This window comes from Xenopus tropicalis, chromosome 6, assembly GCF_000004195.4.
Source record: "Xenopus tropicalis strain Nigerian chromosome 6, UCB_Xtro_10.0, whole genome shotgun sequence".
In the NCBI taxonomy this organism is placed as follows: domain Eukaryota; kingdom Metazoa; phylum Chordata; class Amphibia; order Anura; family Pipidae; genus Xenopus; species Xenopus tropicalis.
The window spans coordinates 139,667,110-139,684,479 of record NC_030682.2 but is presented as its reverse complement, the minus strand read 5'-3'; the positions used below and the strand labels follow the sequence as shown (position 1 = coordinate 139,684,479).

The 17,370-nt window shown below is 43.3% G+C and overlaps 1 protein-coding gene across 8 annotated transcripts in view; it reads right to left on the bottom strand.

The window, feature by feature from the left end:
* Window positions 1-3,556: 3,556 nt before the first annotated feature.
* The window catches only part of zhx2 (zinc fingers and homeoboxes 2), a 38,243-nt gene continuing 24,429 nt past the window's right edge, over window positions 3,557-17,370 (bottom strand). For 6 of the 8 annotated variants that reach the window (XM_012964171.3, XM_018089649.2, XM_012964172.3 and 3 more), the window contains 2 exons: window positions 7,525-10,072; window positions 3,557-4,523 (listed from right to left, as the gene is read on the bottom strand). In XM_012964171.3, coding sequence (XP_012819625.1) covers window positions 7,545-9,920 — 2,376 coding nt within the window. In that variant the 5' untranslated portion in view covers window positions 9,921-10,072 and the 3' untranslated portion in view covers window positions 3,557-4,523; window positions 7,525-7,544. 8 annotated transcript variants of the gene reach the window in all.

Below are 17,370 nucleotides of genomic sequence, written 5' to 3'. Positions count from 1 at the left end.
CGCATCATACAAAATGTTAACTCAAAGGTGAACAACCCCTTTAAGATTTACTGCAATTTGAAGGAGTATTCAGACCCATGGCCAAAGCTCGAATGTTCTGAAAAAATATAGGATTTAGTAATTCCTAAAATGAGAGAATTGGTCATAAGTCTGAATAGTTCTGCTCCGTGCTGCATTTTATTAGTCAACTAGTTGTGGGATCAGCTCCAGCCATACAGGTTTGTTACTCCCCTTTACCCATAATGCCTAGCGGTGATGTCTGGGCTCAGTGAAAATCCCAAATGATGAACTTGCTGGGTTTCTGCTAAGAATTAATAAACAACTAATATTTATTAGGGGTGTAACTCATTTCCACGTGCCTTTGGCCTTCACTGATTCAGCTATACCCTGTGTCCCATTGAATAGATACCATTCCGTGTTAAAAAGAACAGCTGTGGGCGAGAATGCTGTGGGTTTAACGGTTAATAACTGGGTAAGTTTATCTTTGTATGGGTATGGGATATCCAGAAACCCGTTATCCAGAAAGTTTCAAATAACAGAAAGGCCATCTCCCATAGACTCCATTATAAGCAAATAATTCTAATTTTTAAAAATGATTTCCTTTTTCTCTTTAATAATAATCATTTATTTAATGGTTAAATGATTCCCTTTTCTCTGTAATAATAAAACAGTACCTGTACTTGATCCCAACTAAGATATAATTACCCCTTATTGGGGCAGAACAGCCCTATTGGGTTTATTTAATGGTTAAATGATTCCCTTTTCTCTGTAATAATAAAACAGTACCTGTACTTGATCCCAACTAAGATATAATTACCCCTTATTGGGGGCAGAACAGCCCTATTGGGTTTATTCAGTATTTAAATTATTTGTAGGAGACTCAATATCTGGAAAACCCCAGGTCCCGAGCATTCTGGATAACAGATCCCATACCTGTATATGAAAATTAAGGGCTTTTGTCCCTATACCAAAGAAGGGAATCATTCCTCCCTAGAAGCAATCATCAAGAAGACATCTGTTCCTGGTCAAGTACTTGACGCTTTCATGCAGTAACCAGTACAAGCTAATAGCTGATTAGCTGCTATGGAATATGTGCACAAAGAGTCAATTTATAAGTAGTAATTTAGAAATACATGAATTTGTGAAATAAAACATAGGCCAGTTTGTATTTATCTCACTGACTTCACATGATATGCTGTGCAGGGGGGCCAGGGGCAATCAGCACACTGCACTGTAGGATAGGAACCAATCAGCAGCTAGGTTTACCTGCTAGCGATCTAAAGCCTGTCTTTCCTTGAGTGACTGCAGGGCTGTGATTGGCTGTTCCCTTAAGACACGCCCACCCCTCATTAGAAACACATACAGAGACCCGAGAGGATCTATAGGGAGCTCCAGTAAAGGGGCCATTCTTAAAGAAAAACTATACCCCCAAATGAATACTTAAATGGGACCGATCGCAAAATTTTTTTTTTTTAATAATAATATTGAAAATATAAAGTCTAGACAAACATTTTGACAATTTATAGCTTTTAAAAATTTGCACCGTTACAAAGTTATGGGTAATTATTAAAGCAGCCTCCCATCCCCCACCCTCCAGAATCTCTGGCTCCCTGGTCTGCGTCAGTGGCGCAGAAACGTTTGAGTGACAGAAGAGAGTGAAAGCTGATTTGCTGGGGCATGTCATGAGGCCACACCCCTCTATAGCAAACATGTGCAAAGGGAAAGTAAAGGAATGGAGCTGGGCTGGGTGCTTTATTTGTACATATAACAGTAAAGCAGCTTATTGTTTATATCCTTTATGTATACACAGCACTTCAGGCTCTTTTGCATTTGGGCTTTGTGCTGCCCCCCAGCAGGCTTAGATCCGTTTCCAGTCACCCTCCTGCAATTTACACACACAGATACAAATCTTCCTTCAATAGCCAGATACAGGGGTAAGAAAAGAGTTAAAACTTCCATACCAGTGACAGTGCCACGTCAATTTCAGCCAATATTACAGACCTCTGCTGCTCCAACCCGGCCCAAGGAAAGTCTCCCATAGGGCTCAATGGCACTCTGCAGCTCCAACCCGGCCCAAGGAAAGTCTCCCATAGGGCTCAATGGCACTCTGCAGCTCCAACCTAGCCCAAGGAAAGTCTCCCATAGGGCTCAATGGCACTCTGCAGCTCCAACCCGGCCCAAGGAAAGTCTCCCATAGGGCTCAATGGCACTCTGCAGCTCCAACCCGGCCCAAGGAAAGTCTCCCATAGGGCTCAATGGCACTCTGCAGCTCCAACCTGGCCCAAGGAAAGTCTCCCATAGGGCTCAATGGCACTCTGCAGCTCCAACCCGGCCCAAGGAAAGTCTCCCATAGGGCTCAATGGCACTCTGCAGCTCCAACCCATCCCAAGGAAAGTCTCCCATAGGGCTCAATGGCACTCTGCAGCTCCAACCCGGCCCAAGGAAAGTCTCCCATAGGGCTCAATGGCACTCTGCAGCTCCAACCCGGCCCAAGGAAAGTCTCCCATAGGGCTCAATGGCACTCTGCAGCTCCAACCCGGCCCAAGGAAAGTCTCCCATAGGGCTCAATGGCACTCTGCAGCTCCAACCCGGCCCAAGGAAAGTCTCCCATAGGGCTCAATGGCACTCTGCAGCTCCAACCCGGCCCAAGGAAAGCCTCCCATAGGGCTCAATGGCACTCTGCAGCTCCAACCTGGCCCAAGGAAAGTCTCCCATAGGGCTCAATGGCACTCTGCAGCTCCAACCTGGCCCAAGGAAAGGCTCCCATAGGGCTCAATGGCACTCTGCAGCTCCAACCTGGCCCAAGGAAAGTCTCCCATAGGGCTCAATGGCACTCTGCAGCTCCAACCCGGCCCAAGGAAAGCCTCCCATAGGGCTCAATGGCACTCTGCAGCTCCAACCTGGCCCAAGGAAAGTCTCCCATAGGGCTCAATGGCACTCTGCAGCTCCAACCTGGCCCAAGAAAAGTCACCATATCGAAGCTTGAATGAATCTGAAACTTTTGTTTTAGGCGCAACAAATTGTCACGTATTTTGTCGCAAAGCATGAAAAAGTTGCGCAAATGTACGAAAAAAAATGCAGAAAAAACTCAAAAGTTGTAACCTTTAAAAAAATATATGAATATTTTGTATTTGGACCTGTCGTACTTTGATAAATGTGACCCAAAGTGTACACCGCATAGTTTCGACAAGCCCAAAAACGCTTTCCGAGAATATGCTCCATATGCAGTACTTTGCATTTTCTTGCATTTTTGTGCAGATATTGGCTACATGTGCCTGCACCCAAGCATTTTCAATTCATTTGAGTGCCGGCACAGGTAAGGGGAGTTTTAAGCATATGGAACGTATTCTTGGCAAGCTCCATCACTCTGCCATCAATTTACTGCCCTGACCAATGAGACTCTACCATTCCATTGTAATGGAGAATGCCTCGTTAGCGCCTTGGGGCAAAGGAGAAAGCATACAGTCAGGATGTGCGAGGGTACTGGCTTGGTTATAAGCTCGCTCGTTCATGTCGCTGCATTGCTGACCTTGGAAAGAAAATGAAGACTTTTGTTTTATTAAAAAAAAAAAAACTTTTATTCAAACTTCCTAGCATATTTGTGCAGTATACCGAAGTAAGGATATTTTTCCCCCCACACACATTTATTCTTATTTCAACATATACAAGTTCATTTTGAGAGAGCAGGGTGGGAGTTATCTGAAAGTGCACTCACTGGATCAGTGACTAGACCTAAAAATCAAAGGAGAGGGGCAGGGCAATCATTTGTTGTGCTCACCTCTATCAGCGAAAAGTCCATTGAAACATTCATTACCCCCCTACCAATTGAAATACATATTTTGCACATTTCCTAAGCAACCCTCCTCATCCTTTCACTTCATTATATGAAAATGTTCCAAAATTTTTCAAACCACCAGGAAGCCCTTTTTTGATATTTGCAGCCAAGCAGAATAAAATCAATAGGTACTTGAGGAAGAGACCAAAACCAGAAAGGGGAGGGGGTGTTTCTGCTATATAAAACTGCAATCATGACTCAAGTTTATTCTCTTCTATGAAAGTTAAATTGTTGGATTTATACCAACCCTTACGAGGCAAGTGGTCCCACAACAGCATGGATGTACCACAAGGAGTAAAAATATATATACTGTATGTACAGGCAGGGGATACAACAAGTTAGTGGTTACTATTTCTAAACAACTCCATAGTTTTTTATTAAAAAACAAAAAACGCAAATGTATCCTCTGTGAAATAAAGGGGGAGGGGGCATCGTTTTATTTATTATTTCAAAATGATTTCAATTCAGGATTATCTTGAGGAAAAAATGTACAAGGTCTTCTAGAAGGTTGTTCTTTGGCAAAAAGAACTTAATTGCAGTCCAGGAGTTCTGTGCCAGGGTTTCACCAATAATCTTCCTTTTTATTTGATTTTATTTATTTTTTCTTTATCAGTTCTTGTAGGAAAATATATCTCTATATAATCTTCAAAGACTAAGACCGTCCGGAGACTGGAGCGGATCCACTAACCTGAAAGAAGAAGAAAAAATAAATAAATAAATCTTTGCATTGCCAATGTTTACAATATACTTTCTAAAGAGATTTCTTTACAATTGAATACTATTCTAATTATAAAAAATGATTCAGACCCCTTGACTAATTCTCTGAATTTACTGAACAAATTGTAGGCTGAATTTTTGTTCTCTGTGATCAATTTATGTTAAAGTGCTGCATTCACAGGAGTTTGACATTGATTTAGGGAGCAATAGTCTTTTGGGTTGAGTAGGTACAGTACAGGTATGGGATCCATTATCCGGAAACCGGTTATCCAGAAAGCTCAGAATTACGGAAAGGCCATCTCCCACAGACTCCATTTTAATCAAATAATTCAGAATCTTAAAACGGATTTCCCTTTTCTATGTAATAATAAAACAGTACCTGTACTTGATCCCAACTAAGATATAATTACCCCTTATTGGGGGCAGAACAGCCCTATTGGGTTTATTTCATGGTTAAATGATTCCCTTTTCTCTGTAATAATAAAACAGTACCTGTACTTGATCCCAACTAAGATATAATTACCCCTTATTGGGGGCAGAACAGCCCTATTGGGTTTATTTAATGGTTAAATGATTCCCTTTTCTCTGTAATAATAAAACAGTACCTGTACTTGATCCCAACTAAGATATAATTACCCCTTATTGGATGCAAAACAACCCTATTGGGTTTAATTAATATTTTATTGATTATTTTAGTAGACTTAAGGTATGGACATTCAAATTACGGAAAAACCCCTTATCCGGAATACCCTCGGTCCCGAGCTTTCTGGATAAGGGGTCCTATACCTGTACCACATTTGAACACTGTCCAAGAGGGATCTGTGGCCCATTCATACAGATTTGCTCCATGTAATTCAGGTTGGGTAAATGATTGAGTTGGATTGAGAACTTTGACTGGGCTATTGTAGATCAACATTTGGTGCTTGGGTTGATCCAATGGGCTTGTGTTTGGGATCATTGTCCAGTTGAATGATAAACTATGATCCAACAGATAAACTATGATCAGACAGAAAATGGTTCTCTTGACAGTATTTTACAAAATCAGTTATACCCTCTATTTTAACAGGATGCTTAGCTCCATAGCATGGGTCAACCATATTAAGAGCTCTACATAACACTGCCCTGCGTGGGAGGGTGAGATAGAGGAAACCATTAACCAAAACAAATCACACTTAACATACAGATTGTGACCCAGTTGAGATGTGGAAAAAGTTTTGTGGTCAGGTTATACCAAGATCAAGCCTTTCTGCTGGAAGCTCAGAGCAGTGTCTGTGGTAAAGAACAGTGGTGGGAGCATCAAGGTATGGGTTTCTTTCAAGAAATAGAACATTAAAAAAAGCAAATTATGTGTTTAGAGCTTAAAATAAAAATATCCCAAATAACAATATTTGTTATTCGTTAAAATAAAATAATGGTCAGGGGTCTGAATAAATTTGTAGGCCGATGTTTAGGAAATTTTTGGAAATTCAGAATGTGTATTTAGCAGCACACAAATATTTTGTAGATCTGGTTTTGGCAGTCTGAACAGCTCCATGCAAAAAAATTCCTTCTGCCTCTAACTGACAGCAATAGAGCTACAGTGGAGATGCCTATGAGTGGAGGGATGGTGGAAAGAACAGTGGCAAACGTCTAGCAGAAAGTATCAGAAGTGCTTTCCTCTGCAAGGGCTCATTTGCCTTGGTGTGTTATCGGGCAGAGGACTTCTGAGGGGCTTATGGGTAACTTTCTTATTGTCCAAGATGCAGCCAATGGCACAAGTAGAGCGACATGTGTTGCCATAAGGTGCAATGCTCTGGCCAAATGGTTTAACCATTGTACCTCATCACAAAGCGTCATGGTAAAGCTCTACACAAATCTGCAATTTTAATGCTCTTTAAGGTGGCTTCATATTTTATTTAGTTTCTGGGCTGCAACAAATGTCTGTACATTATAGATGTATTTGCCAGAAAACCAACTATTTCAACCAAGTACACCACTTTCAAATGTCTGTTCATAATGTTCTTTAAAAAGTGTGTGGCTTAATATAGCAAAAAGGAGCACATTTGGGGTCAACATTAACTCTTTTATTAACTTTCCCCATACCACGTCCATCCTATAGATGAGGTTAGGCATCAGGGGAGCACTACTAATTTGTCCATATTGAAAAGGGTAGTTCAGTCAGCCATCTGCCCTCTTTCTAAGTTTCTACTTTCTACAAGGTTCACAAGACTCTATTCCAGTGACAGTTTTCCAGTTATGCCATGTGGCTTTATGGCTCTTGGTTTTTAAGCTACAGAGCCAAAATCTAAAGGCAGAAATTCAATAAATATGTAGTTTGTAGACCTTTTGAATGATAAGAAAAGAGACAATTTTGGCATGATGGCTGGCCCACAATAAATGGGAAACAAAGTAGTTCATAAAACCATTCCAAACATTACTTTATGTCTGCTAATTCCTCCACATTCATTCAGTGAGAGTTCCAACAAACTGTACCAAACCCTCCTAAACCTCTTGCCCAAGGAGTAGCTTTTGGGTGAAGACACACAGATCAGCTACTTGTCACGGCCACTAAACACCAAATAATACCCTGCCATAGACAATACCAAGAATTGCCTCTGCTAAAACACACATAGAGACGACATAGTAGCTCCGTGTGTCTTCACTCTTAGGGCAGGGGTACACAGGTAGATTAATCTCCCAGAAATGCCATCCCACCAGCTAGAATGTAAATCGCAGGTGGGATGGCATACGCGGCGCCGCGATTCGCTGAAGTCGCCTTGAGAGGAAACTTCGGCGACTTGGGCAAATTGTGGTGGTAACTTTACAGTGGAACACCTATATGTATTTCTCCCCACCAGGACATCAGTTCTAGGGGATAACATTGGCACTACCCGTCTACTTGAGACTGGAATTTACTTATTGCCAAAGGGGCATGTCCCTATCAACACAATCAGAGTTACAACTCCATATAATATAATCTGCAAGAACATTACCTTGACTAACCATGATAATCTCAATTAGGCATATCTTCTTGAGTGTCAGTAGCTGCTTGTCCCCAGCTGTCTGCACCATCAGAAATTGCCTCATCATCTCCAAGAGGTCCACTGGCCCAGTCCTTGCCTGTGAATTCATTTTCTGTCATGGCGTCATCATCCTGGCTACTGTTCTCCATTTGATCTAATGCTGCTTGCTGCTGCCATTCCACAAAGTATGCTCTTATATCATCAGAGCTTATCTGTGACCTTGAACTCAAGAGATCAATGTCCTCCTCGTGTAACTGGGTGTACTCATGGAAATACCTTGTGAGAATGTCTTTTCCTACTTTAGTGGCTGAAATCATCTTTATGTACTTTCTTCTCTCGTCTAGAGAGCGCTCATAATGCTTCCTGTATTGTTCCATCCACCTTAGGCTTCCTGTCTTTAGAACGCATCTATTGTCCTTAAACCACTTCACTATTTCAGTCCTAACAAGACCAGTCTGTGATGCCAGCTGATCATAATCTTGCGGGGAAGGCCACTGGGTTCTTGCAAACGTGCTTTTTAGTAAATGTAGCTGCTCCTGCTTAGACTTGCACGGTGCAGTTGTTTGTGGCCACGAACCAGATAAATTTCCCCTTTGAGGAGAAGCCCCATTCACTGGTACAATATCAATTTTGTCCGAGCCCATAGAATCCAACACAGCTTGCTCCATGGAATCCCTGATTTTTCTTCTTTCTGAAAACCACAAGTCTATTTCTTTTCTAGTCATTTTAGTCTCGGCTTTTAAATGATCCATTTCCGTTTGAGTTGGAAAAGAACTTTTAAGAAAACTGTTCTCAAGACAAGCAAGCTGTTCGTCCGACGTCTCCATGACCTTCTGCGGAGCTATATCTCTGTATGGATGGTAACCCCGTGTAGATCGAGCTGTTACTCTGTCTCTAGCTATGGATTCACTAGTGATATGAACAATGCCCCTCTGGCTCCGATATCTATGATCACTGAACCACTTTTTAATCTCACTTCTGGACAGCCCAGTAGCATCAATCAGCCTATAGACTTCAGTATCGTCGGGAAACTGGCTTCGAACAAAACTGGATTTCAGCAAACCAATCTGCTCCTTGGACTTTTTACGTTCATTTAGTGGTATGGCACTCAGCTTGGGTTGAATTGCTGGTAGTGTATGTGTAACTATTTGCCGTTTGGGTTCTGGTGTGTCTTGCTGTGTCTGCTGTTGACGTTTTTGGATTTGATTAGCAATAGCACCAGTATTAGATGAAAATTGAGGGACGGTCACAGCGGGCGAGTTAGCTACCTGAGTAAAGACTAACCCAGTTTGACCAATTATCTGACATGGTAAAGCAGTCTGGATAATAGGCTGAGAAACTTTAGCTGAATTGGTTAGGGGGGCTGGTAAGACAGTAATTGTTTGTGGGACAGACTGTATAGTGCCATTAAACATTTTTGTCCGTGCCTCTTCCACTTCCTCTGGAGACCAGCTTATGCCATGTTTTAACCTTTGAGTAGCAAACCATATTCGAATCTGTTCCTCCGGGTGTTTGGACACAGCAGTCAAACAAGACAACTCTGCTTGGGTCGGGTAAGGAAATTTATTGAACGAGTTGATTAAAGTTGTGTTTGTATCAAGAGCAGAATTATATTTGGTGCTGTTTAGAGGCACTGGGACTTTTGGAAGAAGGTTAATATTGGGCGGAAGCTGAACAAAAGGGGAAACATGAGCCAAAATATCCCCACTGGAAATCCCATTCATTTCTGCAATGTTGCTCCCATCATACAAGTTATCATGCAACGCTTCTTCCTTCCTTGTTGCCTTCTTACCCTCGGCCCTCGGTCTGCCGAACTTCATGATTGGCATTTTACTTACTGAAATCCCGGACGCATTGTCATCACTTTCAAAGTGGTCCTGGGCGCTGCTGATGTCGACGCTTCCCTCAATCGACTGCTCTAAGATAGTTTGATTATTGCGTTTCATCAGCTTTAATTTGAAGTTACTTTCGCCGGGATGAAATTTCGAGTTGTGGTCGGATAAGGAGTCGTATTTTTTGGTTGTGAAGTTACATTCAGCGCAGACATAAAGCGGATTGAGAATTACGTTGGGGTGCTGCATATCGACATGTTCGGTAAACTCGTTCAGATTTTGGGTGACATAGGGACAGTATTTACACTCATAACCCCCTTGAAGTTTTTTGGACTGGTTTTCAGCCGGGGGCTTCTCGTTTTCCATTTCCCTGTCCTTAACAGGTTTGTCTTTGTCTGGTGAAGAGTCATCTTTTGCATCTCGGCCAGGCACGACTGCGTTTTCTCCAAGGATGTCAAGGTCGTTGTCAGCCTGGTCGATAATTTCAGAAGCTCGCACCATGCACGGTGTGGTTGATTTCCTTTTGCTAGCCATGCTGAGGATGGACTAGGAGATCCTGCAGTAACTGGATGCAGACTTAATCCACTCGAGCAACGGAGTCTTTAAAACCCGCAGGTTTCGCAGGGCCAATGCTGGCTGTGGCTATGTATCAGCATAGAGATGGATTTTAATTGTGCACCTGCAAACTAAGGAAAGAGGAAAGATTAGAAACATGGAAATTTACACATATACAAGAACTTGTAGTGAATGCCAATACAATTAAAGGACAAGGAAACGGCCCCCTACCCTTTTTTAACAAGTGTCCACTACATTTAAACCCCCCCTTCCCCAACTGCCTCAACTGCTCCCCCTGTACCTGGCCTCTCAATGCTACATTTGGTACAGTTGGCAGTCACCAGGTTACATCCAGTCCCCAGGCTTTCCAGCTTTGATTGCAACAGGAGCAGATGCCGTGGAAGCCAATCAGTACATGGCTTTCTGCACGCACGCTTGATGTCACTAGTAAATAAAAAGGGAGCCTGTACGGGCAGGGGGTGGGGACTCCTTGTCCTTTAAACCCTAACAGGTCCACTATACCTTTATTTATTGGTTTGTTTTTACACATTGCAAATATTAGCAGCTCAGTCACCAGACTCCCTCCCCAACTGACTCAAATGCTCCCCCCCTGATTCTTCCCCCCTCCCCTGTACCTGGCCTCAGGTAGCATCCAGTCCCCAGGCTTCCCTGTTTGTCACCCAGACGTCTGACTTTGTTACAATTAGTAGATACATTTTTCCGCAGCAGCTACAGCCCCTATGGAACATGCTCCCCAGGCTTTACCATTTGATACCTTAGTTGCTGGCATTTCTCCGATGCTGCCAAGAAATGTATTAATTCCACATATTCCTTAACCCTATTGTGTAAAGCTTGCCATACATAGTAAGATCCACTCACTTGGTGAGGTCGCCAAGCGAGTGGATCTTCTCCCGATATCCCCACATACAGGTGGGCGATATGGAGCTAATTCAGTCATTTGGCCCTGGGGCCAAACAATCAAATTAAAATGGCGGGTGTAGGTGCAGTTTTGGGGACTGTATCAATGGAAAAATCCAACCTGCCCAATCAAGATCAGGCCAGATATCGGTCGGGCAGGCCCATCGTTAGTGCCCATACATGGGCAGATTAGACTGATTCGGCAGCTTAAGGACCCATATTGGCAGCTACAATCGGCCCGTGTATGTCCACCTTAAGAGGGAGGAACATGAAATCAATTTATTTTTAAAAACCTAAATTTGAGAAAATGCAATAAATAAAACACTGGAAGCAATTAGAAAAGCCCCCAATAAAAATGATGATGTTTGCAGAAGGTGAACGACCCCTTTTAATACCAAGTAGCTAAATAATCCCCCCCCCCCCCCGTCAGCTTGATCACAATGTGTAACAATTAGCAGCCAACAATCCAGCTCCATTGACCAGTAGCAGAAATCAAAGTGTTTCTGCAACTTGTTAAACCAGTGCTGCTACTATAAAGAAATATTTCTCGTAAAGAAAGAGGGGGGGGAGGGGGGGGCATGAACTGCCGAGAAAGGAGCCGAAACGACCTTCTGCGACCCAACTGTAAGCGACGCAAGTCTTCGGAACAAAACTGTAGGTGCAATTCAATCTTATTTCACACGTATTCACATGAGAATGCAAGATATGGAAATTTGGGTTTGTGGTTTCTAAGGAGACGGCACTACCCAGATAGCACCTTTATTTATGGTGGAGGTTGGGAAAAAAAAAAAATGTGCCAATGAGTTCAACCCTGAAAATGTCTCAGATCAGTAGCTTAAGAAAAGCTAAAATTTCCATAGTCCATTAATATGGCTCAAGTAGGGCTACTATTCTCCATTTTCAGTAGGGTCGTTGCCACGATGGTCTTTATTCAAGCTCAGTTCCTACAGTAAAATTGTGCTTTTACTAAACAAAAGGTGACCCCCTGAGGTGGGCGGATGTTGTTTAATTAAAGAAAGAATCGGGGGGGGGGGGGGGGGGGGGGTAGGGGGAAAATAAAACCTTTCCAAGAAACGAGCAGGCACTGTAACTGAATTAAGTTATTCTGACATGTCTGTGCGGGGATGTAGCGTAAGTGTGAAAACCACAACAGATGGCCCATCCGCTACCTTGCTGATCCAGTACGAGAGCAGCATCTGCAGGCTTGAACACCCACAGAAAACGTGACTGCTGAAGCAGGCCTGACTCAACATTGAGACGCACGCACATCGACACAATCATTGGCGCAACCATTCGGCCAAGGCCAGAACGGAGACGTAGGCCCTAATGAGACTACAGGAGGGAGGCAACACACTGTAACCTTTCAGCTATCGATAAGGTGACTGTGCCAGAAACCGAAACCCAACCCAACAAGAGGGGAGAAAAATAAAGCAAATAAACCTGATGGCACTCAATGGGGATCATCTGCTTAAAGGAAAACTATACCCCCAGAATGAATACTTAACCAACAGATAGTTTATATCATATTAAGAGGCCTAGTAAAGAATCTCGCCAAACTGGAATATATATATATCAGTAAATATTACATCCTTTCCCTTGAGCCGCCATTTAGTGATGGGCTGTGTGCTCCCCTCAGAGATCAGCTGACAGGAAGTGATGCAGCTCTAACTGTAACAGGAAGTAGTGTGGGAGCAAAAGGCAGAACTCTGTCCATTCATTGGCTGATGGGGCCTAGCATGTATGTGTGCCTTGGCTTGTTTGTGTGCACTGTGAATCCTATGATCCCAGGGGGCAGCCTGGGATAGCCCTTCTATTTAGGATTACCCAATGGCACATACTACTAAAAAAAAAAGTATATTTTTATGAAAATGGTTTATTTAGATGAAGCAGGGTTTTACATATGAGCTGTTTATGCAATATATATATATATTTTTTTTAATATTTTCTTTATTACAGATTTTCAAAAAGAAACAATTTTTGTTGTTTAGAGAGAAAAAGAAGGAAGAAAGAGAGGAAGAGGTTGGGGCTGTGAATATATTTTTAATAGAGACTTAGAGGTTAGTACCCTACAATAAATCTCTGCTACCGAAAACTAATCTTCCTGGAAAGCCTTTCCACTGGCATTTGTTTTGGTTTTCTCCTTTGTGTGACTTTGGAAAACCAAAGCGATGCATAGGCCTTTCCACTGGCTATTTCCTTTATTGCCAATGGAAAGGCTTTTCAGGTAGATTAGTCACCCGCAGTAGCAGAGATTTATCATGGGCAACTAAATTTCCTGTGGGACATTACCCTAAAGCCATTACAGCTGACGTCATATGAAATTGCTGGCCTGCTACACGGACAGAGTTTGGCCTAGTTCTGAAAACTCAGTATTACAAATACAAGAGGATTTGGATTGTGTTTTTTTTTAAACATAAATTAAAGAAGAAAGAAAGGCTAAATCACTGGGGGTTCCAAAATGTTAGCCCCCCCCCCCCCCCCCAGTGATTGTAATCGCTTACAGTTCTTGTTAGGAACTGCACCAGTACGGGGTGTATGCTAGCGAGCGATCCTTCTTACTGCCTCCGTCTTTGCACGTTTACAGTAGAAGAAAAGCCGACTTTAACAAAAAAGACAGCTTTTTCGCTCAACTACATATGTTCCAGCCCTGGAATTCTGAAGAAAGAAGACAGGAGGAAGAGGACGATTGCTTGCATATATCCCGGGATAAAAAGAGGGTGAGTGTGGGCTGACTGCCCCTAGTGGCCATCTGCACAAACTGCAAGCCACATTAAAAGGTGGCATACTAAACCTTCATTTGCACAAAGAGAATTTGTAAGAACTATAAATGTTTAAGGTGTACAGATACAGTATTGTTTCATGTCAATGAGTATAATTTAAACAAACAGTCTAAGATGTATTTGTTCTATAGCTTTCCACTTTCACAGGAGATGAGGTGCTGGGACAGAAGCGCCTTGCTCAAGGTCACTAGGAGCCGACACTGATATAAGGGGCCCGGGTCACAAGCTAGAGACCCACCACCATAAATTTCCGCAAATGATAGGTTGGTGCTACACAGTGAGTGTGAGGTTCTCTGCTGGAGGGGAGAGCAGTCTCTAGCATCAGCTGAGAACAGGCAGTCTATTGTGGCCGCTTTCTAAGAAAATAAGCCCTTTATTTGCGACAAGTGCCGAAAACCACACCAGATGACCAAGACGCCTTCCGTGCCATAGCCTTAATAATATATAAAATATATATCTGGGGGGGTTGCACTCATACAACCAGTGTTAAAAATAAAACATCAAATCTGGACTGCTGCTTGGGGATCATATAATGACAGTTGAAGTTCAGCAACAGCTGAAGCATAACTGCGCAGTTCCCTTAAGAGTTAAATGAATCCAAAACCTCCCCTCAATCAATGTTTCTCCCAACAGCTTTCTGGGAGCTGTGGCTCTCACTATAATCGGAGAGAAGCGTACAAGCGAGCTGACAGCGTGTCCTAGCAGCACTAATGAGGCGTTGTGCGTCCATGCTGGCTCCGGAGCAGGGAATGATGTCATACTGCAGTTTGAGCTGCAGAGCGACTCTGCACAGCTACAGGCAACATGATCCTGTCTTACTAACCGAGCTATAGCCTCCCTATATCTTATATGTAAGGCATGGAATCTGGCCATTAATGTTTGCATCTTGTAACCCCATCATGCTGTGCCACAGTGATATGCAAGCATGGATTTACGTAATGGCCTCTACACCTGCAAAACCTTTACAGTATATGCCGATATGGGATATGTGGCTACCAGGTAGCACAGATGGTGCCTATAGTAGCAGTGGGGGATAATAGCCTCTGGGAAGGGACTGGGGCTGTGGGATAGCAGGTATAGTAGGGAGAGATGGTGCCTATAGTAGCAGTGGGGGGATAATAGCCTCTGGGAAGGGACTGGGGCTGTGGGATAGTAGGTATAGTAGGGAGAGATTGTGCCTATAGTAGCAGTGGGGGGATAATAGCCTCTGGGAAGGGACTGGGGCTGTGGGATAGCAGGTATAGTAGGGAGAGATGGTGCCTATAGTAGCAGTGGGGGGATAATAGTCTCTGGGAAGGGACTGGGGCTGTGGGATAGCAGGTATAGTAGGGAGAGATGGTGCCTGTAGTAGCAGTGGGATAATAGCCTCTGGGAAGGGACTGGGGCTGTGGGATAGCAGGTATAGTAGGGAGAGATGGTGCCTATAGTAGCAGTGGGGGATAATAGCCTCTGGGAAGGGACTGGGGCTGTGGGATAGCAGGTATAGTAGGGAGAGATGGTGCCTATAGTAGCAGTGGGGGATAATAGCCTCTGGGAAGGGACTGGGGCTGTGGGATAGCAGGTATAGTAGGGAGAGATGGTGCCTGTAGTAGCAGTGGGGGGATAATAGCCTCTGGGAAGGGACTGGGGCTGTGGGATAGCAGGTATAGTAGGGAGAGATGGTGCCTATAGTAGCAGTGGGGGATAATAGCCTCTGGGAAGGGACTGGGGCTGTGGGATAGCAGGTATAGTAGGGAGAGATGGTGCCCTTAATAGCAGTGGGGGGATAATAGCCTCTGGGAAGGGACTGGGGCTGTGGGATAGCAGGTATAGTAGGGAGAGATGGTGCCTATAGTAGCAGTGGGATAATAGCCTCTGGGAAGGGACTGGGGCTGTGGGATAGCAGGTATAGTAGGGAGAGATGGTGCCTATAGTAGCAGTGGGATAATAGCCTCTGGGAAGGGACTGGGGCTGTGGGATAGCAGGTATAGTAGGGAGAGATGGTGCCTATAGTAGCAGTGGGGGGATAATAGCCTCTGGGAAGGGACTGGGGCTGTGGGATAGCAGGTATAGTAGGGAGAGATGGTGCCTATAGTAGCAGTGGGGGGATAATAGCCTCTGGGAAGGGACTTGGGCTACACTGGTACAAAATATTAACATTGTTGCTGTGTCAGTGTTTCTCACCACTGAACATATTCTATTGTCACTGAATGCAAGACTCCCATCACCTGTTAATAACTACAAATGAAGGGGTTCTGGCATCTGAAGATAAACGGAAGGGCCACAAGTAGGACAGTCCAATAAATAAATAACAGTGCCACATTTAGCCTATTCTAGCAGCTGTTCCTGAAAACATATTCAATGTTCAGCCATTTTCCTTCTCTGTGGCCCAGTTAGTGAGTAACAGCACATGTGTTTTACCAGAAGAGCCTGGATTATACAAATGTTCCATTCTAGGGCATGTGAAGGGCAGTTCCAGCACGAGCAGCGTGTGGTGAGAGATGTTTGTTGTTAGAATCCTGGCAGCTTAGTCTCTTGGGACTTTTTCACAGATGACCCAGAATTAATGGGAAAGCAGTCTCGATAGCAGCCTGGACTTCATTATATGGAGGCTGCAGTTCCATATAGCAGCCTGCAGAATCTCATCAGCTCATATATATATATATATGTTAACAAATAAGTTATCTGTGGCCATATTACAGCATAAGGCTGCAGGGATAATGTACCCCCTACTGTAAATGATAAGGATATTAGCAGTCACTGAGGGGTTCTGTGACCATATAAAGGCAAAAGGCTGCAGGCCGAGTTATACAGGGAACCCGGAGTATCACTCATGTATTATAAGGGATAATGTACCCCCTACTGTAAATAATAAGGATATTAGCAGTCACTGGGGTTCTGTGACCATATAAAGGCACAAAGCTGCAGGTTGAGTTATACAGGGAGCTTTCTTAAAATATATACCTATAACCTATTTCCCCTTTAAAATAGTTCTGATTAAGGGTAGATACATGTACATGAACAAAGGCAAAACTACACCATCTGCAAACCGGCAGCCATTGTATTTTTCTGGCAGTCAGTGCCAGGGGGGGCTTCCCCTGTATGCCTAGCACAAGAACAAGCACACAGGGGACTTGACTCACAGCTTTTGACCTTTCCACTATCGCTAACAGCCTAGTTGGTTTAAGTGTCATAATAAAGGAAAAGAAGTAAAGCAAAAAAAAAAAAAAACATTAGACCTCTTGGAAGAAAATGATAAAACTTACTAGCTGTGTCCTTAATTTTAAATTGATTGGACATACACTGTACTATTTTTAATTATTGAATAAAAGTTATGCCCAATCAATTCAAAATTAAGGACACATATATACAGGTAGTTGTGTTGGTATAACAGTGCCAGATCTAAACAGCTTCCCTCCTACAGTATTGGTCTGTTCCATGCTGATGCCAATTTTCTCAATGCCAGGGCACCAATAATGCCTAGGTCTACACATCGTGAGACTGTTTCCAACAGAGGAACCCAGTGTGCTCTAACTTGAATTTATATGGATCGTGTACATATCCGTATCTGGATCTCTGTGCAATTGTAGAACTGAAAGTAACAAAATAAGTCACAAAAAGCCAAATGACATGAGCACAGGATAGTAAATGTTAATTATATAGGTAATGTACAATATTCTACTAAGGCAGCCATATGTAATGAAGTGGAATGTCATCTGAAAACCAGGCCGTAGCCGGTGAGTTCAAGGGTA